Raw genomic sequence first — 25,302 nt, forward strand, 5'->3', positions numbered from 1 at the left:
TATTTTGTCCTTGGGTTCTTTTTTTTTTTTTTTGCACTCAAATGGGGTGGGGGTTGGGGGGACTCTCACATCCTGTCTGTGACCTTTCCCTTCTTGCTGATGTAACTTCTTAGTAACGCCAGGTCCTGGAAGAGGAGTCCTGCTGGATTGCTGTCTGTTTGCAGTTGATCATAAAGCAGAGGTCAGGGCCAGTCCCCTTGGATTCAAGTCCAGCTTGGCTGTGGTGTGCCGGCTCATAGAACCTGCTGGAATGGAAGCAGGCCCTTAAGACCACAGCTCAGATTGCTTCATCATACAGTCGCTACGTTCACTGGGTTCAGTCAACAACATGCATTGAGCGCCTACTGTGTGCTAGGCTGGAGAAACGTGGGCCAGCTTCCTAAACGCAGAGTATGTGTGCCTTTAGAATGCTGATAGTCCAGCAATACTGTGGGGTTTATCTCTGGTTACAGTATGTATTCTCCTGTGTGAAAGTCAGTAAAGATCCCTTTTGGATTTTCCTGGGTTCCCCTACCTTTTTCTTTCTTTTTTTTTTTTTTGTTTTTGTTTTTGTTTTTCGAGACAGGGTTTCTCTGTGCAGCCCTGGCTGTCCTGGCACTCACGTTGTAGACCAGGCTGGCCTCGAACTCAGAAATTTGCCTGCCTCTGCCTCCCAAGTGCTGGGATTAAAGGTGTGCGCCACCACTACCCAGCAAAATCTTTATTTTATTTATATATGCATTTATTTATTTATTTATTTATTTATTTATTTATTTTGAGATAGGACCAACTAAGTTGCTCAGGCTATCCTTGAACTTACTCTATAGTCCAAGCAGGCCTCAGACTTCCAGTCTTGCCACTCAGTTTTCCCCTACCTTTTCTGTACCTGGCTTTGGCTCCAGTTAGCGGTTTCTAGATGATAGGGAGGTCACCCTTCGAGACCTTGAAGGGGGGGGACCTTGTTCCCGGTGGCCACGTCGAATGCCCGTGCGTCTTCTCTGACCATTTCTTGTGGTTGGAAAGCCAGAGAGGCAGCACAGCTCCTCTGGAAGGCCCAGGAAATCCTGTCGTTGGGAGCTGCACAGATGTGTCCCCACCCAAACTTACCTTAATACTCACCTGCTAACTCTGGATACTGGTCATCCAGGTTGTCCAGGAGCGATTCATAGTGAGTGGGGGTTCCATCTTTCCCTTCTATAGAGTACAGAGAAGACAAAGGGTCTTAGACCATCTGCAGGTCCCCATAATACCCTTTAATTCTGTATCTGTTTCCTGACCCAGGCCGGGGGATAGGACAAGCATTGGGTAGGGGCGGTTGGGGACAAGGCCCAGCCAAAGCTGAGGCTAAACAGGATCTTAGTTGGTCTGTGCCCTGCTGTCCCTCCCTTATAGTGTAACATACAAAGGGGTCTTAGGCCCCACTTACTAATGACCTGTATCAGGACATAGGTCCCTTGTTCCTGTATCAGGGAACAGGCCATGGATGGGGCCTGGGTGGTCTCCTCTTCTAACTTCACCAAGTGCCCATCTTCAGCCAGGAGGGCAATAGTTACTGGGAAGACACAGACAGGCAGTATCCTGGCATGGGACCCCAAACCCTTCCCTCCCCCCATCCCACCCCCCCCCCCAGTCCTTTCAGGTCTTCTCACCTTCTGGGGGAACCTGAGCTTTCTGTTTCAGATGCACAGTGAAATTTACCAGGCTGCACCAGGGGTTCACCAGCTCCCGGCAACCAGCTAAGGGAGGGGCAGAGATGAATGAGTAGAAGTGACAGCCTCCTCCTCCAACTAAAAGAACTCCACTCCCACACCCAGAGACACCACTGGGATTATGGGCTAAGACTCAGTTTCGGGCCCAGTCCCCTTGGCAAATGCTTCTCAGACTGCAGACTCTTTCGTCCATCTCCTGCTGTGTAGAAGGTTGGGGACCGCAACTGAAGTCCTCCCCAGACTCTGGCCCTGTCTCTTGTCCTTTCCTCTTGAGAACAGCTTTCTCACCTACCCATCCCCCCTCCCAGTCTGTATCCCTCCTTCCTGAGTCTCTAGGGTAGAGGGAGATAAAACTCCTGAGCATGGCTCCTGAGTACGGTTTAGGGACAGGGGAACTCTGCTTACCTCCAAACATCACAGTGATAAACATCGCTGTAGGAGGAAGGAGACATATCATGGAGCTTTAAACCTCCTGCTGCTGCTGCTCCTTTTCCAGTCTCCACCCAGGAACCGTGCAGGTGAGATTTGCTGCATTAGATAGGCTTGGCTCCTGGCTCTCTGGTCTGGCCCCTGCTCACCTACTGGCTCACCTAGTCCAAGACCACTGACCTCTTCTTTCTTCTGCTGCTTTCTGGGTGCCAGCAGCTCCTTGAGCTTCCAGTGGTCTCCATGACACTGGGAGCTGCCAAGACATCTAGGCAGGAAATGCTTTTATCCTCAGTATCCTGGTAACTGGACCTACGGGGGCGGGCCTTCAAGTGAAGCTCTGGTCAGACCTATAGCCTAGGCTCCAGACTGAAGTCCCTAGGTGTGGTGGTTTGAATATGCTTGGCCCAGGGAGTGGCACTATTGGGAAGCGTGGCTTTGTTGGAGGAAGTGTATCACTGTCAGGGTGGGCCTTGGAGACTCTCCTCCTAGCCCTGTGAGAGGCAGTTTGCTCCTGGCTTCCTTTGGATGAAGATGTAGAACTCTTTAGCTCCTTCTCCTGTGCCATGCCTGCCTGGATGCTGCCATGCTTCCTGCTATAGTGATAATGGGCTGAACCTCTGAGCCTGTAAGCCAGCCCCAATTAAATGTTGTCCTTAGTAAGAGTTGCCTCCATCACAGTGTCTGTTCACAGCAATAGAGACCTAACTAAGTCCCTAGGATACCTGGATACTGTTTCAGAGAATGCCTTTCCTACCAGGGAGAGACAGTTTGTAGGCTGCAGAGATGTGGGCACCCTCACCAATCACTGAAGGCCCTACTAACAATGGTCTCTTCCCATGTGACTTTTGTTCCACACACCCCCCACTCTCACCCCCAGCCTTCCAATTATCTTCTTTTGTTCTTGTTTCTTTTTGTCTTCTCTCATTATTCATGTTTATGGAGGTAGAATTTACATTCCCCTTTGGAGTGTTTTTAAGTTAGAAACAATTAGTTACACGTGCTTGTGCTTATTTTGTGCTTATTTTATGTATGCAATTTTGTAAGCATGCCTGCGGGTTAGCTCCTTCTACCCCATGGGGACTGGTGACAAGCTCCTTAACCAACTGAGCCATCACCTTGGCGTTGTTTTCTACTTTTGACAGATCTGTAGTGACCTTATCCAGGGCACAGAGTGTTTCCATCATCCCTTTTCCACTGGTGACTCTCAGAAATTGTGAGAATAAAAATAACCCTTAACTGGCCACAGGGGCACACGCCTTAAATCCCAGCACTTGGGGGTGGGGGGAGGCGAAGGCAGGCAGAATGTTGTGAGTTCAAGGCCAGTGTGGAATACAGAGGGAGTGCAAGGACAGCCAGGACTACACAGAGAAACCTTGTCTTGAAAAACAAACAACAACAACAAACCCAAAGAAATAAAATATAAAAGAAAGAAGGAAGGAAGGAAGGAAGGAAGGGAGGGAGGGAGGGAGGGAGGGAGGGAGGGAGGGAGGGAGGGAGGGAGCTGGAGAGATGGATCAGCAGTTAGGAGCACTGACTGCTCTTCCCAAGGTCCTGAGTTCAAATCCTAGCAACCACATGGTGGTTCACAACCATCTGTAAGGAGATCTGATGCCCTCTTCTGGTGTGACTGAAGACAACTACAGTGTACTTATATATAACAATACATAATTTTTTAATTAGATATTTTCGTTATTTACATTTCAAATGTTATCCCCTTTCCTAGTTTCCCCTCTGAAAATCCCCTATCCTCTTCCCCCTCCCCCTGCTCTACAACCCACCCATTCCCACTTCCTGGCCCTGACATTCCCTTATACTGGGGCATAGAACCTTCACAGGACCTAGGGCCTCTCCTCCCATTGATGCCCGACTAAACTTCCTCTTGCTTCAAGCTTCCTTGAACAGCCTCCAGTTTGCTACCTACTGTACACAGACAGCATGCGGATCCCTCCTGTAGTGTTATCTTAGTCCCCCAAGTCCCCTTCATCTTTAGAGAATCTTTCTGTTCTTCAGGTTCATATGTTCACCCCTCCTCCCTGGCATCCACAGCTGCTTCCTCAGCTATGTATGCAGCTGTAGCCATGGGTCCCTCTTTGTGTTCTCTTTGTTTGGTGGTTTAGTTCCAGGGAACTTTGGGGTTACTGGTTAGTTCATACTGTTGTTCCTACTAGGGGGCTGCAAACCCCTTCAGCTCCTAGGGGACTTTCTCTAGTTCCTTCATTGGGGACCCTGTGTTTCATCTAATGGATGACTGTGAGCATCCACTTCTATATTTGTCAGGCACTGGCAGAGCCTCTCAGGAGACTGCTATATCAGGCTTAATCTTGAAAGAAAGAGAGAGAGAGAGAGAGAGAGAGAGAGAGAGAGAGAGAGAGAGAGAGAGAGAGAGAGAGAAAGAAAGAAAGAAAGAAAGAAAGAAAGAAAGAAAGAAAGAAAGAAAGAAAAGAAAAGAAAGAAAAGTCTTTAGACTTTTGACTCCACCCTTCTACCCTAACTAACCTGGGTGGCTGTTGGTGGGGATTTTATACATGTGTGTCTAATGACAAGAGCTAACCACAAGACTGCCAAACAAAGGCCACCCCGACCTTACAGAAATGCTCCCGAGAAGCCATCCACCCAGCAACTGTGTGTTTAGTCTTGGACTTGGGCCACCCTTGTTATCGATCCTTGTAGTCAAGGATTATCATTTCAAAAATACCTTACATAATCCGTTTCACCTTTGAAAACTTCCTCTTGCTTCAAGCCTCCTTGAACAGCCCCCAGTTTGCTACCTACTGTACACATACAGCATGCAGATCCCTCCTGTAGTGTTATCTTAGTCCCCCAAGTCCCCTTCATCTTTAGAGAATCTTTCTGTTCTTCAGGTTCATATGGTCACCTCTCCTCCCTGGCATCCACAGCTGCTTCCTGCTGGTCCTGGCCATGGCGTCCCATGAGTGGGCTCAGAGCATAGGGCCCATGGTACATGCTTTCTTCATGAAACCTGCTCCGGGTTGTGTATATCTGCAGTTGCTTCCCTTCTATTGCTGGGGGGTGCTCTGTCGTCTGGGAGTTTAGGAGTTTGGTGACCCCATTCACTTGCTGCTGTTTGGGAATTGGGGGAAATGATGAATGAAGTCAGTACAGACTTCTGTCTATGTGTCTTTGCGTGCTTGTGGGAGCAGTTTTCATTTCTTGGGAATGTTACAGGAAGAACTGCAGGGTCGTCTGGTGTGACTGTGTGCTCAGCCTTTATAGGAAAGTGCTTGTGTATTTCCCAGTTGCATACTTGGTTTGTGTTGTCTTGTTTTCTGTCTTTGGTTGACCCCGGGCCTCCTAGATCTATAGCTGGCCAGAAGTACCTACTTGTTATTTCTCGATACTAGTTAGTGTCCCTGCTATTCCCCTACCCCCAACACACACACACACACACACACACACACACTTCTTTTGTATCCAGGGACTCACAGGTGCTAAGTGCTCTGCCACTGAGCTAATAACCTCAGCCATCAGCAATGCTGGCCCGCATTCACCATCCTCTATTTTCCCATCTCTCTTTCCCCTCCTCCTTCCAGACTCTTCTATGTCCTATGTTCTCACGCTTAGCTCCACCCACCCCACCCCTTTTGAGTCCACCTCTGTGCTTATTCATTTCTCTGTTTTTTTATTCCATTCCTCAATAGGAATTTCTGTTTCATAGGGTCGCCTCTCCTGTCTCTCACATCTCTGGATGGGTAGGAAGGGGTCTGGCTCCTCCCTAGAGCTCCCCACTGACCCACTTTGTCCCTAGATAAACACTTCTTTTTTTTTTTTTGTTAGCCTTGCTATTTCCATCTGGAAAAACAAAACAAAACAAAACAAACCCGGGGGAAATCCACATGGCGACTCAGCGGGTTGCTTGTGACTCTGATTACTTCAGCTTTCACAATCCTTTCTTCTTGTTACCGTTAACTGAGGCAGAGTTCTGTATGGAGCCCAGATGGTCTTGAGTCACGATGTTACAGAATTAATGTGTCTCCCCAGTGAGGAAACTGCTCCACTCGGAAATCAACGGTGGGCGGCGGGGGGGAAACTCCTTAATAATAGAGCAGGACTGGTTCCAGCTAATGTACAAAAGGGACCCAGTCTCCAACAGAAAGACATCTTAACTTATATAGTTTCATGGCCCCAACATACACTTCAAGCAATTGTCACGTTTTACAGAGACTGAAATTCTACGGTTTGGCTGTTGGACAAATGGAGAGATTCCGGTGTAAACTTGTTGCCAGAGTGATCATGAGACAGCCCACAGCTGCTTTTCCTAGGCAGCTGGTAACTAAGGTCATTGTCCCTGGCTGGCAGAATTATGCTCTTCCTGATAAGAGACACAAGGTTTAACTGGGGGCACCAGCCAGGGTCGCCTTCTCTAACCTGCTGGGTAGATGCATGCTCTTGTAGCTATTTTACAGGTAAGTTTATTGATAAATCCTTTACAACATCTTTAAAAAAAGACTTATTTATTTTATATATACATAAAACACACTGCCTTACAAATGGTTGTGGGAATTGAACTCAGGACCTCTGAGCAGTCCTTGCTCTTAACCACTGAGCCATCTCTCCAGCCTGGTAAATCCTTTATAGCATCAGTTTATTTCTCTCATCTTCTTCAGTGTCTTTTTGCTTCAGCCTGATAGTGCTTAGATTAGAAGTGGGTACCACCGTGCCCTTTTTAAAAAAAAAATTTTTAATGACGAAAACAAAAATATACCTAAAAGCAAAGGTTCTGAAAAAACCATTTGTTCTTCCCTGTCTTATATCACTCACTCCTCAAACTTGACCTTGGCCTCCCGCTTGGCCTTGTGTTTCAGCGCTGGGTCCCTGAACACATCCTTGTTGACAACAGTCTTGTCTAAGGGGATATCCACAGAGTCGTTGTAGTTATAAACTTTCACAAAGGACTTGATCTTGGATCGCTTGGCGATTTTCTTCTTTCCCATGGCAGCTGTCACTTTTCGGGGATAGTGGTCAATTCCAGCCACCAGCGCATGGCTGTAAGGGCGGTACGAGGTGCCATTGTCAATGTTCTTAATGATGACGGCTACGGTCCCGAGTAGCGTCCAGCCAGGACCAGCACCACTTTCCCGGGTTTCATGAATCTGCCCATTTCGACAGCAAGCAGCCAGCACCCAGCAGAAAGGAAAGAAACCACAGCGCCCATCTTAAATGTCCTAACACTTTAAAGACTATCTCAGTACTCAGTACGCAGCAAGTACTCAGAACAGTACTGGAGAAGCAAGCAGTATCTGCAGAGCTCATTCACATATGGGGTACTGTGTGAGAATGGAACACAACCTAGCCGCTCTTAAGTGTGAGGACGGTGACACCCAGAGCCAGACTCTGGAAGGAAAGACACGGAGGACCAGAGGGCTTCAGGCTCTGAGAGTTGCCATTTCCTGCTCAGTTCTGAGTCTCAGGTGGCCTGACCCTTCCACCTCAGAAAACAAAAGCCAGCCAACCAAACTCACTGGACACCAATAAGAATGTGCTTGAGCCGGGCGTGGTGGTGCACATGTTTGATCCCAGCACTCAAGATGAGAGGCAGGAGGAATTTTTGAAGTTTCATTAGTCCTGGTTAAAGAGTAGGCAGATCCTGGGTGTTTAAATAAGAAGAGAAGGGGGAGCCGGGCGTGGTGGCGCACGCCTTTAATCCCAGCACTCGGGAGACAGAGGCAGGCGGATTTCTGAGTTCGAGGCCAGCTTGGTCTACAAAGTGAGTGCCAGGACAGCCAGGACTATACAGAGAAACCCTGTCTCGAAAAACAAACAAACAAACAAACAAAAACAAAAGAGAAGGGGGATAGATAATAACTGTAATGTATGTGTAATAAATTACACACAGCTATGACAATGAACTCTATATTTCTGCACACACATGGATGATTTGTTATTGTTTTGAGGCAGGGACTTATTATATAGCCTTGACTGTCTTGAGACTTATTAGGTAGCTCAGGCTAGCCTCTAACTCAGAGATCCTCCTGCTTCACTGGGATTAAAAAGCTTGTGCCAGTGTCTCCCACCCCCAGCCCCACCTCCCTTCTCTTCTCCCTCTTGCTCTGGCCCCCACTCACCCCAGTTTCTTTATTTGTTTCTCATTAAGGGTGGTTGTGAGCCACCATGTGGTTGCTGGGATTTGAACTCATGACCTCCAGAAGAACAGTCTGTGCGCTTAACCGCTGAGCCACCTCTCCAGCCCACATGGATGGGTCTTAATGTTGTATAAAAGAAGCAAACATGAACAACACACACACACACACACACACACACATTCTACTTAGAGTAAAATCTCTACACAAACAAAATTAATCTACTGTGACAGATCCCAAAGTGATGGTTCCGTTGGAGCTTGTGCTGGTCAGTTTTCTATCACTATGACAACTACCTGAGGTGACCAGCTTATAGTGAGGGAAGGTTAGTTTTACCTCATAGGTTTGGGATGTCAGTCTATGGCATCATTGCTTCTGGGCCAGTGGCAAGGCAGCACATCATAACAGCATCATGACAGAGAGTATGGCGTGGGGCAAAGTCAGGGTAGGCCAGGTAGCAAGATCTGTGGTCCTTCTATACCTTAAAGGGAGTGGTCTTATTATCTAAAGATGCCCCCACTGGGCCTATATCCCCAACAGAGTCAAGCTGGAACACTTGGGTGTTTTTCTGTCTCTGTCACAGCATCGGATGCCCATTAGAGATGGTTGCAAGCCACCATGTGGTTGCTGGGAATTGAACTCAGGACCTCTGGAAGAGCAGTTAGTGCTCTTAACCACTGAGCCATCTCTCCAGCCCAACACTTGGGTCTTTGTGAGGCCATTCTAGAGCAGTGGCCCTCAACCTTTCTAATGCAGCCACCCCTTACTGTCACCTCATGTTGTCATGAACCCCCAACCATAAAATCATAACTACATCATACCTGTAATTTTGCTACTGTTATGAACTGTTTCTGATAGTATTGGGCAAAAGCGACCCCTTTCATACAACCCTGAAAGAGGTCCAGACCCACAGTTTGAGAACTGCTGTTCTAGATCCAGACTATACCAGGGGGAGTGTATTAGTCAGGAGTCTTTAGAGTCACAAAACTTATGGAATGTCTCTCTATATTGAGGGAATTTGTTGTGATGACTTACAGTCTGTAGTCCAACTAACCCAACAATGGTCAGCTGTGGATGGGAAGTCCATGGATCTGGTAGTTGCTCAGTCCCACTAGGCTAGTTATTTCAGCTGGCCTTCTGTCTAAGCTAGAAGCTTGAAGTAGGCTCCAACAGATGTGCTGGCCAGTAAGTGCAAGCAGGTGAAGAGAGTGAGTCTTCCTTCTTCCAATGTCCTTATGGAGGCCTCCAGTAGAAGGTGTGGCCCAGATTAAAGATGTGTACCACCATGCCTGGATCTGGGACTTGCTTGTCCCAGGCTGACGCAGAGGTCTCCTTGCCTCAGTCTCCTGGGATTAACGGCGTGTACTACCTTGCCTGGGCCTAAGCTCTCCATGGCCACTATGGCCTCAAGATCTCTGAGCCAAATCCAGGTCAGAAATGTGTGTCTTCCAGCCACAAGATCTGGATCACAGGTGTGCCCTCCAATTCTGGATCATAGTTCATTTCAGATATAGTCAGTTGACCACCAGAAATAGTCATTACAGGTAGATATACACTAGGAAAGGGTATGAGAGGCTGTCCGGGGAATGCCAACTTCCTGCAAATGGATGTGAAGGGTTCTGATCTCCTGCTGGCTGAGATGCCAGGACATTTGGAAGATAGGGCCTGACCCTGGCCCCAGACACAAGCGTCGTCCTTCAGTCAGTGGGCTGATTTGCATGCTCTATTGTGGTCCAGAGACTTCCCCATGCCTGTACCACAAGCACCCAGAGCACAATACTGCAGAACTCTAGGTCGGCCTTCCTGCTTCTGGCCATGGACTGCCCCGGTTGCCTGCCTCTGCTCCTGATGGGAACATTTGTGGCAGGTAAGACACATCCAGGAATGAGGTGGGGGTTGGCACCAGCTTGGGAAAACTCATGCAAAGAAGTGAATCAACAGGGTAAGTGGGGTGGATCCTAGGAGAGGCATTGGGGTAGAGCAGAGAGCCGGCTGTAGGCAGCTCTGTCCAGGACTAGGGGGAAGCCAAGGTCCACACTGAAAGTGGCTTTCCGTGTGGACCTTGGCTTCCCAATTTGTGGGTCTGCTTAGACTGTGGTCCTTCAGCAACTCTGAGGAGAGGGCAACTTCTTGCCTTTCTTTCTCAGAGGAGGCTAATAAAGATGGGCAGCCCCCTGCTCCACAGACCCTTTAAAAGGCAATCCTCTGTGGCCAGCAGTTTGAAAGTCAAGATGACAGTTAAGCATTCTGAGAGGTCTGGAGGGCAGTTACTTTGTACCTGAGGTTGAATTATTAGATTGAGGGGTAAGGGTATTGAGAAGGAAGGTAGGTACTAGGGGGACCTAGAAGGCCACACTTGAACACTAGGCTCTCAACTGAACATGGATTCTTGGAGACAGGACAGTAGTGCTAATTTAGGGGTCACTTATTCACAAGCCCCCATTCGCAGAGGAAAACAGAACGGTAGATGGAGCAAACTATGTCTCACAGAACCATCCAGGGCACTAGGCTCTGAAATATATTTAGGAGTGGGAATCTTTGGTCTGATAAAATATTTGTAGGAAGGAGCCCAGGCTAGCCCTTAGTGGGTCTGTGTCTTTTTCAGTCTTTCAGCCAACTCTGACCCAGCCTGACGCATTCTCAGTCTTCCCAGGCCAAGACGCCCATCTCAGCTGCACCATTAATTCCCAGCACGCCACCGCTGGAGACATCGGGGTGTCGTGGTACCAGCAGCAGCCAGGAAGTGCTCCCCATCTTCTCTACTACTACGCAGAAGAGGAACACTATCGGCCCGCTGACATCCCCGACAGATTCTCAGCTACCGTGGATGCAGCCCACAACGCCTGTATCCTCACCATCAGCCCCGTGCTCCCAGAGGATGACGCCGATTACTTCTGTTCCATCGCCCACACCTTTGAACCCTAGGTCTGCCCCCCGACCTTGGGCCTCCTCTTTTTCTCTTAAGTCTTGCTTTCTTTTTCTTTTTCTTTTTTTTGGTTTTTCCAGACAGGGTTTCTCTGTGTAGCCCTGGCTGTCCTGGAATTCACTTTGTAGACCAGGCTGGCCTCGAACTCAGAAATCCGCCTGCCTCTGCCTCCCGAGTGCTGGGATTAAAGGCGTGCGCCACCACGCCCGGCTTAAGTCTTGCTTTCTTTCCTTCCTCTGTGAAATGAGTTAATAACACCACAGTCCTGAGAACTGTGAGATCCTGTGTAAACAAATAAATAAAATAAATGTCAGATCGGAGGATGTGGAGATTGGGATTCTGATGATTGTACTCTGAAGAGGAGACACCTGAGATCCTACGGGAACGTGGCCCAGCTTTGTCCCTATCCCTTAGGAGTTTAGCTTCCCTCCTGGCCTTCCAGTGACCTGAAGATAGTGAAACAGGAACCAACACTTGCCACCCTCCCCCCACCCCCGCCCCCAAGTCCTGCATGGCTGATTGTGGTCCAACGCTCATGGTTCTTGGGTGGCTGGTCCCCATGGAGTTCATGCTGATGGGGAGGGGAGGGGCAGCCCTGCCTCTTTTTGAAGTCTCTGGGCAGGTTCCCAAAGATCTTGATGGTTAGAGGCAGGTGTTCTCAGAAGGGCCCTGAGAGGCAGAAATGAGGATATTGAAAGCAGGTAGAAGATTATGCAGCATCCTTCCCCACTCAGAAACAGTGTGTTTTACTGATTCCCTGAGGGAAGCTTTCCCACAGATGCGTTACCACATCTGAGCAGTCACGGCCAAGGGGTGCCACAATTGACAAAGGGCAAACTTTGCTGTTAGAAGTAGAACCGAGTGGGACTGGAGCTTTCTAAAACATTCCTGAGCCAGTGTGGTGCCACAAGCCTTTCATCCCAATACTCACAGAGACAGAGGCAGGTGGATCTCTGTGAGTTCAAGGACAGCCTGGTCTGCAGAGGGAGTTCCAGCCATCCAAGGATAGATACATAGCAAGCCCTTGTCTCAAACCAAAACAAAATTCCTGGGCTGGCGGGGGTGGGGGTGTCACAGATCAGCGATAAGAGGATTTGCTAAGTATAAACAGTGGCCCTGGGCTCAACCCCCAGGATATAAAAAGCAAAGAAACACACATAAAAACGTGCATAAAAACAGACGTGTCCAGCTGCTTCGCCGGGGCTCTGAAGAAGTGTCTCATTTCTGGAGATGAGCATCCAGATGCCGCGTTTGGGGGTTACGGTGTCCCAGAAGGGTCTAGCTAGCTTACACTCTGACTATCTTCTCGCCCTTCTCGCTTTCATCCCCCTTCACCTCATTGTGGTCTTATATGAGCGGTGGGGGAGGGGGGCATGTCTGCCCAGGGTTACCTTTGAATAAAGGATCTCGAGCCTAGCCTCAAGGAAGGTTCAGCTGTAATTGGAGGCTCTAGACTCGCCTTTCCCAACCTCAGTATTTTCCTGTGCGCTCCGTCCAACGCGGGCTCCGCTCTGCCCAACGCGGGCTCCGCTCCGCTGTGCCAGAACATGCTTTAGGGACACCAGGCCACCAGCGGCCAGGCTCAGCAGCAGGGGCACAGAGATGATGAGACCTCCTGAGGCCTAGAGTGGTCCCGGAAGTGCCCGCGGGTGGGGAAGGGTAGGGTAGTTTGCTGGGGTGGTGCTGGGGGTGGGGGACACCTGGTGAGCAGGGCACCAGGCCCTGGGGGAGCCGGATGTGGCTCCGCCTCGCCGGCCAGCTGGTGATCCTGTCCCTGCCCAGATGCTCCCCCCTGCGTCCTCTCCACTGATCCTCCCCGCTCCACCACCAGACCTACCTATGGCTCAGTTGGACCACCGCGAGGGTGCCCCAATTGGCGCAGGATCTGTGGGGAGCTCGGTGCGCGGATCTGCGGCCTCTCACGGTCCTCCAGCTTAGAAACAGTGATTGAGCCTAGCGTTTGTCCTGTGCCAGGCTTTGGTGGGGGGTATGAGTTCCCGAGAGAGGTGGGCGGTTTGGGGTTCTAGATCTTTGGATTTTCACTCTGGAAACATTTAACAGAGTGTTGGGGGGCAGATAAAGCACTCGGTGGTCGTCTCACCCCTCCCTTACTCTCCAGCAGCTCACCATCTCGAAACTCATTAAGTGTGGCACTGCTACACGTTCTCAGTCAGGGTTACTAAATGGTCATTGCGACAACTCAGAACGTTTGCAGGGCACGAAGAACCCTAAGCACTGGGAAGCCTGAATCAGGATTGCCAACTGGCCTCTGAAGGCAATCTTGGGCAGCGTGCGGGGTTCTGTTCTTAATCCCAGCAATGGGCAGATCTTTGTGAGTTCGAGATTATACTGGTGTATATAACAAGTCCCACGACAGTCAAAGCTAAACCACGAGATCCTATCTCAAAACCCAAATAAATAACTTAAAAAAAAAAAAAAAAAAAAAAAGGCAAGCTTGGCTTTTTTTTTTTTTGCTTATTTATGAGTAGACAGCGACACCATGTGGGGAATCTAAGCAATTTCAGACCGTGTCTTAGAATGTGGAAAGAGAAACAGGGACTGAACTCCCCATCTCAAGGGTGTTTTTCTCTTTAAATTTGCCTATTCTTTCTAGGTAAGATTAAATACTTGGAGACGTACCAACAGGTCTCCCTCCGTTAGTATAGAGTGATTTCGCTCCTGAGGTTAGGAGTTATCTTTTGGAGAAATATCTCCCCCTGGCGGCTCTAATGCATATCACATACTTCGATCAAATCCAACCCCAATCCTATTAATCCCTCAGCACTAAAAATTCCCAATTTAATAGTTAATTTGTAATTTAAAAATACAACTAACGATTTTTTGCTTCCAGTGTGGTCTACTACAAGGATAATCCTGAGATTTTCTTTCTTTTTTCTTTTTCGAGACAGGGTTTCTCTGTGTAGTCCTGGCTGTCCTGGAACTCACTTCTGTAGAAATCCACCTGCCTCTGCCTCCCAAGTGCTGGGATTAAAGGCATGCACCACCACTGCCCAGCTTCTGAGATTTTTGAAAATGTTTTTGATAAGCTACTTATTCTCCAATGGTGAAATGAGCCAATTAAGCCAAATTAAAGTATACAAAGGCAGGTTTAATGGGAATCCGCTCTCAGGTGGATTCACTGGTCCCAAGGACCAAATGAGGCCTGAGAAGTCACCAGGGGGAAGGAGACAGAGGGGAAGAGAAAGAGAAAGACAGAGTGTATGTGTGAGTGTGTGTGTGTGTACATGCACAGGGAGAAATGGAAAAGACTTATTGGGGGTTAAGAGCACTGACTTCTCTTCCCAAGGTCTTGAGTTCAGTTCCCAGCACCCACATGGCAGCTTGAAACTGTCTGGTGCCATCTTCTGGTGTGCAGATGTACATACAGCAATACCCCCCCCCCCCCCCACACACACATAAATATTGCAACAGAAACGACTATGTTCACCCAAAATTCAAGAGACAAGTCATTTCGTGTATGGGAGGAGCACTATGGGTGAGAAGCACATCTCATACTTAGAGTCAGTCCTAACGATTCTGATTATTCCCATCCAGGTAAAAATCTTTGCCATTTAGGCAGCACTGCTATTGCAGTCCCTAGCCGACATCTACCACCATCTACTTAACAAATAGCCCGTTATTGTATGTATTATATACATTTGTACATCACGTGATGCCTAATCTTGCTTGTCAGCTTGACCACAACTGGAATCAACTAAACCCCAAGCCATGAGGGATTATTCCTGACTGAATCATCTGAGTGGGGAAGATCCACCTCACATCTGGATCTTTTGAGGAAGGGAGTAGTCTGAAAGCTAAGCCACAACTTTGGTTCGCAGTCCGTGTAAAAGGACATACAAGAAGGGTGTTCCTGTTACTCGGGCATTCCTTCGTTGGTCTTTGTTGTGGATCTGGTTTGTTGCTTGTATTATGTTCATTGGACTCCCAAAATTACAGGGGAATTCACACCTCGACACATAAGACGCTGAGGGCTCCTGCTCCCACTTGGCTTTGATTGGTAAATACAGTTTCCGGAGGCAAAAGGCTGGGCAGGGAGACAGAGGCAGGACTTCTAGAATTCCGGGACAAGAAACATGGGAGAGGGAGAAAGAAGACTGCCATCCCAGAAAAGAAACAAGATCCAGGGTTGGGACTGCAGAAGAGAAAGCTCTTCCCCACTCTTACATGCTGATTGCTTTCTCTTCCCTGCCCGCCCATGCAGAGAAAATAAATCATTTAAGAGGTTGAATTGCGCCGGGCTTGGTGGCACACGTCTTTAATCCCAGCACTTGGGAGAGAGGCAGGCGGGTTTCTGAGTTCGAGGCCAGCCTGGTCTACAAAGTAAGTTCCAGGACAGCCAGGGCTACACAGAGAAACCCTGTCTCGAAAAAACAAAACAAAACAAACAAACAACAACAACAAAAAGACAAAGAAGTTGAATTGCAGCTGGGCAGTGGTGGCGCACGCCTTTAATCCCAGCACTTGGGAGGCAGAGGCAGGCAGATCACTGAGTTCGAGTCCTGCATGGTCTACAGAGTGAGTTCCAGGACAGACAGGGCTACATAGAGAAACCCTGTCTCAAACAAAACAAAACAAAACAAAACAAAATTTACTTGCATAAAATGGCACGGTTCCTGAGGTTAGCTCTGCCATCCAGAGCTGTGGCTGTGGTGAGATAAGCCAAGGAAGCGCCTTGGCACACAGTTTAAGTGCCAAAAACAACAAACAAACAAAACAAAAGAAAAAAGGAATTGAGGTAGATACCAGTTTGATATCACATTTTAATTAAAATTAATGCGAACATCCACTAAGATCAAATATAAACCGAAAATGAAGACGGAAGAGATGTTACTGGTTTCAAAATCTGCTCCATGATCCGCTATAGCTTATAAAGACGTCCTTAACGACCCTTCTTCAGTTGTCCCACGTTAGTCCCATCTGCGCCAAAATTTAGTCAAGGATGATCCTTTGCGGCTAGTGATGGAGAGACAGCATAGGGACTGACCTGGCAAGGTTCCCTCTCTCCCTCTCCTTCCCTCCCCTCACCCCCTCCCGCTCTGTCTCTCTCTTTCCCTCTATTCCCTATAGAACTCATGACCTCTCGAAGAACAGTCAGTGCTCTTAACCGCTAAGTCATCTCACCAGCCTCACAGCCCCAGGTTTGTTGTTGTTGTTGTTGTTTCGAGGGCTTCTCTGTGTAGCCCTGGCTGTCCTGGAACTTACTCTGTGGACCAGGCTGGACTTGAACTCAGAAATCCGCCTGCCTGCCTCTGCCTCCCTCTGCCTCCCAAGTGCTGGGATCAAAGGCGTGCGCCACCAGTGGTAAGTAGTCTTTAGCACCTGGGAAGAATTTGGTGGCAGAGCCTCTCGGCACCACAGTGGCTTTTCCCAGGATGCCTTGCGAACCAGAGCAGGAACCGGGTACAAAACCGTTGTTTAGGGTTCGGGCTGCGAGTGCTCCCCTGTGTCGGAAACGCTGCCATGGACCCCGCGGAGAGCCACCACGGCGTCACCTGGAACCAGAGCATCCTGGGCTTAAGTCTCCACAGCACCACAGACACACTGGTGATGACGTTCTACCTCTTGCTGGTCGTGTGCGTCGGGCTGTGGGTATGACGTGACCTCTGGGCTGGGGTAGGCCACTTCCTGCAGAGACCTGACCTCTGCCCGCCTGACCATTCTGGAGCTTCAGAAGGGATGGCCCTGCCCACCTTTGCCTAGCCCCTCCCACTCTTCCAACCAAGCACCAGCTGTTAACCAAGCCATTCTAGACCATTGACCTTTCCTGTGCCCTATAACCGTCCCACCCCGCCCCCAGCCCCGAAATACTAGTCAAGTAACTCACGCGTGCTTGCCCTGCTCCCTAGAACCCCAAACCCGGATGGTATTTTGAAAGCCCCTGTGATTGATTGACACAAGAATGCTGCTCTAACATTCTGTCCTCTCTATCCATCTGCAGATCTAGCCGATCATGCTCAAAGTGTCTGAGATTTTCATTTCCAGCGTTCTAATTTCTAATTTCTAAATCCAGAGGCATTATAAAGCACGCAAGAGGATGTCTGGTGGTTACATCCAAATAGTATAAGACTTTTATTTATAGAAGAGACTTGAGCTAAGAGAGTCTAGGAACCAGTTCTCCTCGCACGCCAAGGCAGGGCTCCACTGTGACTTGAACTGGGATCATGAAAGGCTAAGTAAGAGGAGGAGGAGGAGGATGGAGCTCAGATACAAAGTTGTCTGACGTCTGACTTGAGTGGAAGGGAGATCCTGAGCGCACACATCCATAACACTTAGTATCTCCCTTCGCTGGCTTCAGTCATGGGAATTATATTTCCAGGTGACCTTAGCAGGGACTCCTAGTATTTGAGCATCAATTCTGGGGTTCTTCCTCCAGCACTGTTATAAGGAATTCTCCCTGCATCCCAGATTACTCTCAGCCCTAGCTGAGGCCCATGTCTGGCCAAGCTTTGAGAACCAGTAAACCTGTTGCCCCTACTATTCTTCTTGGAGACATAAAAGATGTATTATCTGGCATATTTTGATCCCTCTCCTTTTTTAAAAATATTTATTTATTATATGTAAGCACACTGTAGCTGTCGTCAGACACTCCAGAAGAGGGCATCAGATTTCATTATGGATGGTTGTGAGCCACCATGTGGTTGCTGGGATTTGAACTCAGGACCTTTGGAAGAGCAGTCGGCACTCTTAACCACTGAGCCATCTTGCCAGCCCCGATCCCTCTCCTTCTTTATATTATCTTTTTAAAAAAGATTTATTTATTTATTCTTTATATACTGTTCTGCCTACATATATTCCTGATGCATACCAGAAGAGGGCATCAGATCCCATTACAGATGGTTGTGAGCCACCGTGTGGCTGCTGGGAATTGAACTCATGACCTCTGGCAGAGCAGACAGTGCTCTTGATCTCTGAGCCATCTCTCCAGGTCTCTTTATATAATCTTTACATTTCTGAGAAAGGGTCTCACTATGCATCTCTGGCTGACACTCACGATGTAGACCAGGTTGGCCTCAAACTCACAGAGGTCCACTTGCCTCTGTTCCTGAATGTTAGGATTAAAATTGTGCACCACCACACCGGCTTTAAAAAAAAAATTCTTCAAGACAGGGTTTCTCTATGTAACAGCCCTGGCTGTCTTGGAACTTACTTTGTAGACCAGCTTGGCCTTGAATTCACAGAGATCCACCTCCAGGGCAGAGGATCAAGGTGTTCGCCAAAACATCCAGTTTATACCCAGCTTTTGTTTGTTTTAAAATAAAAACAATCATACACTTTTGTTAATTACCAAATGCTTTAACATTCAGTGTATGTCTTTGTTAGGGTTTTACTGCTGTGAACACACACCATGACCCAGGCAACTCTCAGAAGGACAACATTTAATTGGTACTGGCTTACAGGTTCAGAGGTTCAGTCCATTATCATCAAGGAACATGACAGCATCTAGGCAGGCATGGTGGAGGAGAAGCTGAGAGTTCTACATCTTCATCTGAAGGCGGCTAGCAGAATACTGGCTTCCAGGCAGCTAGGATGAGGATCTTAAAGGCCACACCCACAGTGACACACCCACTCCAACGAGGCCACACCCTCTCCAACAGTGTCACTCCCTGGGCCAAGCATATACAAGCCATCACAGCATAACAAGCACAATGTACACAAAGACTTAAGGAAGGAGTTAGGTTTCTCCCCTCAGCCATGTCATCTTTCTGTGATAACCAGAGAATGTATCTTTTCTCTTCTTTTTCAGTGCTTGGGCAAACACTCAGCCACGCATGTCTATTCTGTATGATCAAATTATACATATTACCCTGCAGTGTGCTGCCTCTCTCTACCGATGTATCTGGGGAGTCAGTCCCTCGTACAGACTAACCCTGAGAGACCTAGCTTGTATTTAATTAGCTGCACAATAGTCAGGCCAGCATACGACGCCCAGTTTCTCTATGGATTGTATTCCACCAGAGGATTCTTGTTGCAGGCTTTACTGTCACACAGTCGCGGGACAGTAAAAGACTTCTTCCTGGCTGGCCAAAATCTAGCATGGTGGTTGGTAAGTAAGCTTGTATGTGACTGTGTGCTTGGGGAAATGTCTGGGTTGGCTCATTTAGTGCTTTGATTTAATGTCTTAAATCCGAAATAGTTTGAAGTTGCTGGAGAGATGACTCAGAGGTTAAGGGCACTGTCTGTCCTTCCAAAGGTCCTGAGTTCAATTCCCAGCAACCACATGGTGGCTCACAACCATATGCATTCCTTTTTTAACTCTGCCTCTGTGAAAGTATGGAATGTGCAGGTGTGTGCATCCCTGTGCTCGTGCACAGGCCAGAAAAGGACCTTGAGCATCCTGCTCAGTTTCTCTTTGCCTTGCTCCCTTGGAACAGGGTTTCACACTGAATCTGGAGCTAGGCTGGCAGCTAATTGAGCTCCTAGGAATCCTCCTGTCTCTACCCTCCACAGTAATAGGGGGTAGAGATGCACAGCAGCCACACCTGTTTTTCGATGCAAGTGTTGAGGTTTGAACTCAGCACCTCATGCTTTAGCAGCAAAGCACTCTGACCCACTGAGCCACCACTACCACCAGCCCAATGTTCATATTTAAACTAGTTACAGTGCCTTATAGGAGAGGAAATAAATCTATTGGGAGGTGCTCAGGCCAAACATAGATAAAAGCCAAACCTGGGCTTGTTGGATATAGAACACAGAAAAGATCTCTCAAAGGCAGGGCGATGTAAGTGGGATTTGAAGTGGACCATGCCTATTTCAGGTAAATGGACTGTGAGGTGTTCTGAGCAGCGGGTACTGCGTGTACCTAAGCTGGTGGTACAGAATAAGTTGGCACTGGATGGAAGGGGGTGAGGTAGAAGGTAGAATCATTGTTTGTATGATAAATAATGTTTTGGTTATTGTATTTGTTAAGGTTCTCTAAAAGGACAAGCTGATAGGTATATGTATGTTGTATATGTATGTGCTGTATATGTTGTATACGTATATGCCGTGCATGTTGTATATGTATGTGCTATATATGTAAATGTTGTATATGTTGTATATGTATTATGTTGTATTTGCATATGTTGTATATGTATATGGTATATATGTATACGGTGTGTGTGGCACATGTTTGTATATTCTATATGTATATGATGTATATGTTGTATATGTATATGCTGTATATGTTGCATATGCATATATTGTATACGGTGTATATTTTTTATATGTTGTGTGTGAATATATTGTATGTAAATATGTTGTATGTGTGCATGTTGTATGTGTACATTTGTATATGATTTTTAAAAGATTGCATATATATCCTCATGACAGAAGGGGGCATCAGATCCCATTATAGATGGTTGTGAGCCACCACGTGGTTGCTAGGAATTGAACTCAAGATCTCTAGAAGAGCAGCCAGTGCTCTTAACTGCTGAGCCATCTCCTCAGCCCCTAGTCTATGTTGGAATCCTGATGATGCTGTTTCTAATGTTAGTGAAGGAAGGCTATGGCAACAGGATAGATGTACCTGTCAGAGGAGGTGAGGGCGAGCAGGCAGTGAAGGTTTCCTTCGTCCATATCCTTCTATCTGAGCTACCACCAGAGGATGCTTTTCACCCCCACGGTCTTCCTGCTTTAATAATCTGATGGAGAGAATCCCTTGCAGGAAGAACCAGGTTGTCTTAAGGTTACTACTATGGTGAAGCACCACGACCGAAAGCAACTTGGGAAGGAAAGGGTGTATTAGGCTAACACTTCCACACTGTAGTTCATCACTGAGAGAAGTCAGGAGAGGAACTTACACAGGGCAGGAACCTGGAGGCAGGAGCTGATACAGAGGCCATGGAGGGGTGCTGCTTCCTGGCTTGTTCCTCGTGGCTTGCCTAGCCTGCTTTCTTACAGAACCCAGGACCACCAGCCCAGGGATGGCCCCACTCACAATGGGCCGGGCCCTCCCCCATCAATCACTGATTAAGAAAATGTTTTACAAGCTTGGCTAAAGCCTGATTTTATGAAGGCATCTTCTCAGCTGAGGCTCCCTCCTCTCTGATGACTCTAGCTTGTGTCAAGCTGACATAAAACCAGCCAGCCCACCCACAGGTCCAGCTGAGTTGACAACCATCATTAACCGTCAGAGTTTTAGAAGCTGATGCTATCCAGGACTGACTCAAACCCCTCAGCAGAAGAGACTTCCGACCATGTACAACCCCGCACCTGTGCTGGGATGGCCCTGGGAAAAAGAGGATTTTGCTTGGGTTTATTTCCCATTCTCTGATGCATATGTATGCATCACCTACAAGTCCAAAGCAGATGCTATCTCCCGCTGACTTGGTCCAGCCAGCATAATGTCATCAATATAGTGGACCAGTATAATATTATGTAGAGGAGACAGCCAACCATGACCCCTTTGGACTACTTCCTAACATGGGGCTGGAGAGTTCTTATACCCTTGATACAACACCGTGAAGGTATACCGCTGGCCTTACTAACTGAAAGTGAATTGGTTTTTGGTGGTCCTTGTGGATAGGTATTGAGTTAAAGGCATTTGCCAGATCAGTAGCTGCATAACAGTTACTGGGAGATGTATTAATCTGCTCAGTTAGGAAACCACACCAGGCACAACCACAATTGGAATTACTACCTGGTTATCTCTGCAACTGACCTGACTCCTTCACAGGTCAAATAGGAGAATTAAGGAGATGCGGGGGAAGCCACACTCCTGCTTCTTTCAAGTCTCTGATAGTGACTCTAACTTCTGCAGTTCCTCCAGGGATTCTTTTTTTTTTTTTTTTTTTTTTGGTTTTTCGAGACAGGGTTTCTCTGTGTAGCCCTGGCTGTCCTGGAACTCACTCTGTAGACCAGGCTGGCCTCGAACTCAGAAATCCACCTGCTTCTGCCTCCCAAGTGCTGGGATTAAAGGCATGTGCCCCCCACTGCCCGGCCAATGTTGGTTTTGGTTCACTATTTTCCCTGGCAGCAGCAACTCCTAGTGGCTTCTATTTGCATTTCAGTTCATAACGACCCTCAGTATACAGGTCCCAGAAACCATGTGGGAATTCTGCCAACTTCTAAGTATATTTATTCTAATTATACATTCTGGAATCGGAGAAGCTACCACAGGATTAGTTTGGCAATGTACTGTACCTACTAGAGGGTCACATGATTCTTGGGTCTCCTGGAATCTGTGTCCATTCAGAACTAGTATTCGATGACTCTGGAAGTCCGATTGTTTTCCTGTCTGGAGCCATATGGGACAAGCTAATAACTAGTAGGTGATCATCCTGAAGTAGCCTGCCTCAGATTATTATATAATCTGCGACAGGTGAGCCCTCTTTAAGCAAGGCTGTGAGGGACTCATTTTAGGAAAGATTCCTGCTACTAATACGCTTTTCCTGTTATTGTTAAACATATATAACAATCACTAAGTAGTAGCACACCTCTTTGGAGCAGATCCACAAAGATGTACTATCTTGAAGTGATGTTATATAGACAAATAGATGACTTAAGTCTTTATGATGATCCTATAAGAATTCAGAAAATTATATCTGTGATTATTAAGCTCTTTTATTGTTTTTTTGTTTTGTTTTGTTTGAGACAGGGTTTCTCTGTATAACCCTGGCTGTCCTGGAACTCACTTTGTAGACCAGGCTGGCCTCAAACTCAGAAATCCATCTGCCTCTGCCTCCCAAGTGCTGGGATTAAAGGCGTGCGCCACCACGCCCGGCTCTATTAAGCTCTTTTATAACAGGACTGCTATCAGGTCCTTTTCTGGTAGTCAAAGCTGCAATGAGAACTCTGTCAGTCTCCCAAGTGGCACTAGTTAATTGCTGTTAGATGGTAACCAGACTTTCTCCTACCCAGAGTACATTTCAAGAGGTTGTAAAACCATTAACCAAAGGTCATAACAAGGGAACTAATGATTTATTATAGGTGCCAGGACAGAAGATAAAATATTGATTGGATCTATATATACAAAACTTCACTAATAACTTAGTTATGGTTTTAAACCTTCAGTGAATCTGTGGAGCTGAGACAGGTGGTGGATGTTTAGCCAGATAATTACTCCTAATGGATTTGCATGGAAACATTCACTGTTGTAAACTTCTATTTCAATTTATGATTTGATTTTCTGTGTGAATTTATGATGAACTTTTTTTTTTTTTTCTGAGACAGGGTTTCTCTGTTTAGCCCTGGCTGACCTGGAACTCACTTTGTAGACCAGGCTGGCCTCCAACTCAGAAATCCGCCTGCCTCTGCCTCCCAAGTGCTGGGATTAAAGGCGTGCGCCACCACGCCCGGCTTGATGAACTTTTTAACATGTGATCATATATTCTGAATGATATTTATGGGCTGAGGAAAAAGAGAAGAGTCAGAACTGGGAGATAGGGGTGAATGGCATTGAGGTGAGAACTGAGCTGAGGAGAAGTTTTTAGACAACACTTTCTAGATTAGAAGGAGAATGCAGAGTGGAATAGCTTAGAAATTATAGGAAACATAAAATACTAAGAGAGCAATGTGCAGAAGGCAGAGGAAAAGAGGGAGAAAGAAGATGTTGCAGAGAGCAGAAGGAGCAGGTAGACTTCTCCTTACCAAGGGACAGAACAGGTCCTATGATAAGGACAAGGCAGATTTAGTCTTATTACAAGAAACAAAGCTTTTTTTTTCCTTACAAACATGGCTTTAACTCATTTAGCATTAAAACGGTAGAAGCCTTTCTTTCTCTATTTAATAATGATCGGAGCGAATTTTCATCCAGAATGAGTGAGGTGTTTTTTTTGTTTTGTTTTGTTTTGTTCTGTTTTGTTTTTGAGACAGGGTTTCTCTGTGTAGCCCTGGCTGTCCTGGAACTCACTTTGTAGACCAGGCTGGCCTCAAACTCAGAAATCTGCCTGCCTCTGCCTCCCAAGTGCTGGGATTAAAGGCGTGTGCCACCGCTGCCCTGCTGAGTGAGTTCTTTCGCACCGGTGCTTGGTCTTTTGCTCCATATGCATATGTAAGTATGGATGTGTGAGTGAGTATGTAACTGTGAGAATGTATACATGTGTGGAGGTGTGTGTGTGTGTAAGTATGTGATTGTGAGAGCTGGGCCCAACTGGGTTTGAATGAAAATGAATAAATGAGCATGAATGAATCTGTATATGAATTTATGTGAGATTATGCCTATTTGCTTATGTAAAAGTTTTTCCTTCTGGGAGTGTTATTCTCTTCTCCTGGTTCAGTAGAAGTTTATTGCTCCAAACTTCCCCCTAGCCTGACAAGCGAGAGGCATCTGGACAATAGGGAAAAGGCTCCAGCAATTAATCCTTAACTTAATCTCCTGCTGTTTTAGGATGAGATGCTAAGTGCCAGAGACTACATACAGTCTTTGGCCTCAGAGGATCACAGAAGGCAGGTCAGCTACAATAGCATAGTAACTTAAATAAGTAAACTTTTTATTATACAGCAACCCTAAATTTCTCGTAAGACAAAGTCTTACCCTCTTCATATGCTCTTCCCCCTCCGCTGCCTCAAGAAGAACCAACAAGAAAGAAGAAACACCCCACACTGGGGCTGGCCCCTGGCAGTTTTTGTGTCCTTGTGGTACACTTATTCTGTAAAAGACTGTATATTCCTCTGGGGAAGGGTGGGGAAAAGGCTACTAGTCAAATACTTGGGTATTGTAACATGTTTCCTCCTTAAAGAGACTTGTGGATCTATAAACGAACTCAAGTCTGGGAATTGGTTGACTGGCATAATTGCCTGCTATTGTGATCCAATATAGCTTTTCTTTTATTTGTTTTAGAGTTTCCTTTTCTACTTGAAAAACAATGTTTTATTTATTTATTTTATATATGTGAGTACACTGCCGCTGTCTTCAGACATACCAGAAGAAGGCATCAGATCCCATTACAGATGGTTGTGAGCCACCATGTGGTTGCTGGGAATTGAACTCAGGACCTCTGGAAGAGCAGTCAGTACTCTTAGCCACTCAGCCACCTCTCCAGCCCTGATTTAGAGTTTCTTTTCTGTTTAATTCTAGGAAACACCATGCTTGATCAGCCAGCTCCAAAAGCCCATATGAGCCATTATAACCCTCACTCTGCTGAACATTATGAGCAGGGTCACTGTGGGTATGGCTCTGCCCCTGCTGCCATGTGACCCCTGCTGCTCCAGGGTACTAGTA

General features: G+C 47.1%; 3 protein-coding genes and 1 pseudogene across 10 annotated transcripts in view; 2 read left to right on the forward strand and 2 right to left on the reverse strand.

The window, feature by feature from the left end:
• Nucleotides 1–15: 15 nt before the first annotated feature.
• Nucleotides 16–2,948, reverse strand: CUNH22orf15 (chromosome unknown C22orf15 homolog). Of its 8 annotated transcripts, none has more exons than XM_085842901.1 (7): nucleotides 2,279–2,948; nucleotides 2,094–2,120; nucleotides 1,629–1,715; nucleotides 1,406–1,531; nucleotides 1,099–1,173; nucleotides 866–1,043; nucleotides 16–245 (listed from the first exon to the last, which is right to left on the reverse strand). In XM_085842901.1, the coding sequence occupies exons 2-6, from the start codon at nucleotides 2,116–2,118 to the stop codon at nucleotides 892–894; spliced, it is 465 nt and encodes a 154-aa protein (XP_085699027.1). In that variant the 5' UTR covers nucleotides 2,119–2,120; nucleotides 2,279–2,948; the 3' UTR covers nucleotides 16–245; nucleotides 866–891. The 8 variants fall into 8 exon arrangements, with proteins under 8 accessions (XP_085699027.1, XP_085699028.1, XP_085699025.1 ...); XM_085842902.1 differs by having other exon boundaries at nucleotides 2,267–2,948; XM_085842899.1 differs by having other exon boundaries at nucleotides 866–1,024; nucleotides 2,094–2,948.
• Nucleotides 2,949–6,892: 3,944 nt separating this feature from the next.
• LOC110303864 (large ribosomal subunit protein eL27 pseudogene) lies at nucleotides 6,893–7,434 on the reverse strand (annotated as a pseudogene).
• Nucleotides 7,435–9,993: 2,559 nt separating this feature from the next.
• Nucleotides 9,994–11,180, forward strand: Vpreb3 (V-set pre-B cell surrogate light chain 3). Its single transcript, XM_021173535.3, has 2 exons — nucleotides 9,994–10,082; nucleotides 10,821–11,180. The coding sequence occupies exons 1-2, from the start codon at nucleotides 10,031–10,033 to the stop codon at nucleotides 11,138–11,140; spliced, it is 372 nt and encodes a 123-aa protein (XP_021029194.1). The 5' UTR covers nucleotides 9,994–10,030; the 3' UTR covers nucleotides 11,141–11,180.
• A 5,442-nt stretch (nucleotides 11,181–16,622) lies between these two features.
• LOC110303309 (sodium/glucose cotransporter 1-like) overlaps nucleotides 16,623–25,302 on the forward strand; it is a 53,765-nt gene continuing 45,085 nt past the window's right edge. Inside the window, exons 1-2 of the mRNA XM_021174389.3 lie at nucleotides 16,623–16,751; nucleotides 19,135–19,206. Coding sequence (XP_021030048.1) covers nucleotides 16,623–16,751; nucleotides 19,135–19,206 — 201 coding nt within the window. The remainder of the gene's footprint in view (nucleotides 16,752–19,134; nucleotides 19,207–25,302) is intronic.

The sequence above is a fragment of the Mus caroli genome, unplaced genomic scaffold, assembly GCF_978045245.1.
Source record: "Mus caroli unplaced genomic scaffold, Mus_caroli_1 scaffold_9, whole genome shotgun sequence".
Classification (NCBI taxonomy): domain Eukaryota; kingdom Metazoa; phylum Chordata; class Mammalia; order Rodentia; family Muridae; genus Mus; species Mus caroli.

Coding starts and splice junctions, on each gene's coding strand:
- CUNH22orf15 (XM_085842895.1), bottom strand. CDS start 2,145: ATGATATGTCTCCTTCCTCCTACAGCGATGTTTATCACTGTGATGTTT. Junction 1,716..2,093: donor TATCACTGTGATGTTTGGAG/GTAAGCAGAGTT, acceptor CCCCTCCCTTAG/CTGGTTGCCGGGAGCTGGTG. Junction 1,044..1,098: donor CCAGTATCCAGAGTTAGCAG/GTGAGTATTAAG, acceptor TCCCAACGACAG/GATTTCCTGGGCCTTCCAGA.
- Vpreb3 (XM_021173535.3), top strand. CDS start 10,031: ATGGACTGCCCCGGTTGCCTGCCTCTGCTCCTGATGGGAACATTTGTG. Junction 10,083..10,820: donor GATGGGAACATTTGTGGCAG/GTAAGACACATC, acceptor TGTCTTTTTCAG/TCTTTCAGCCAACTCTGACC.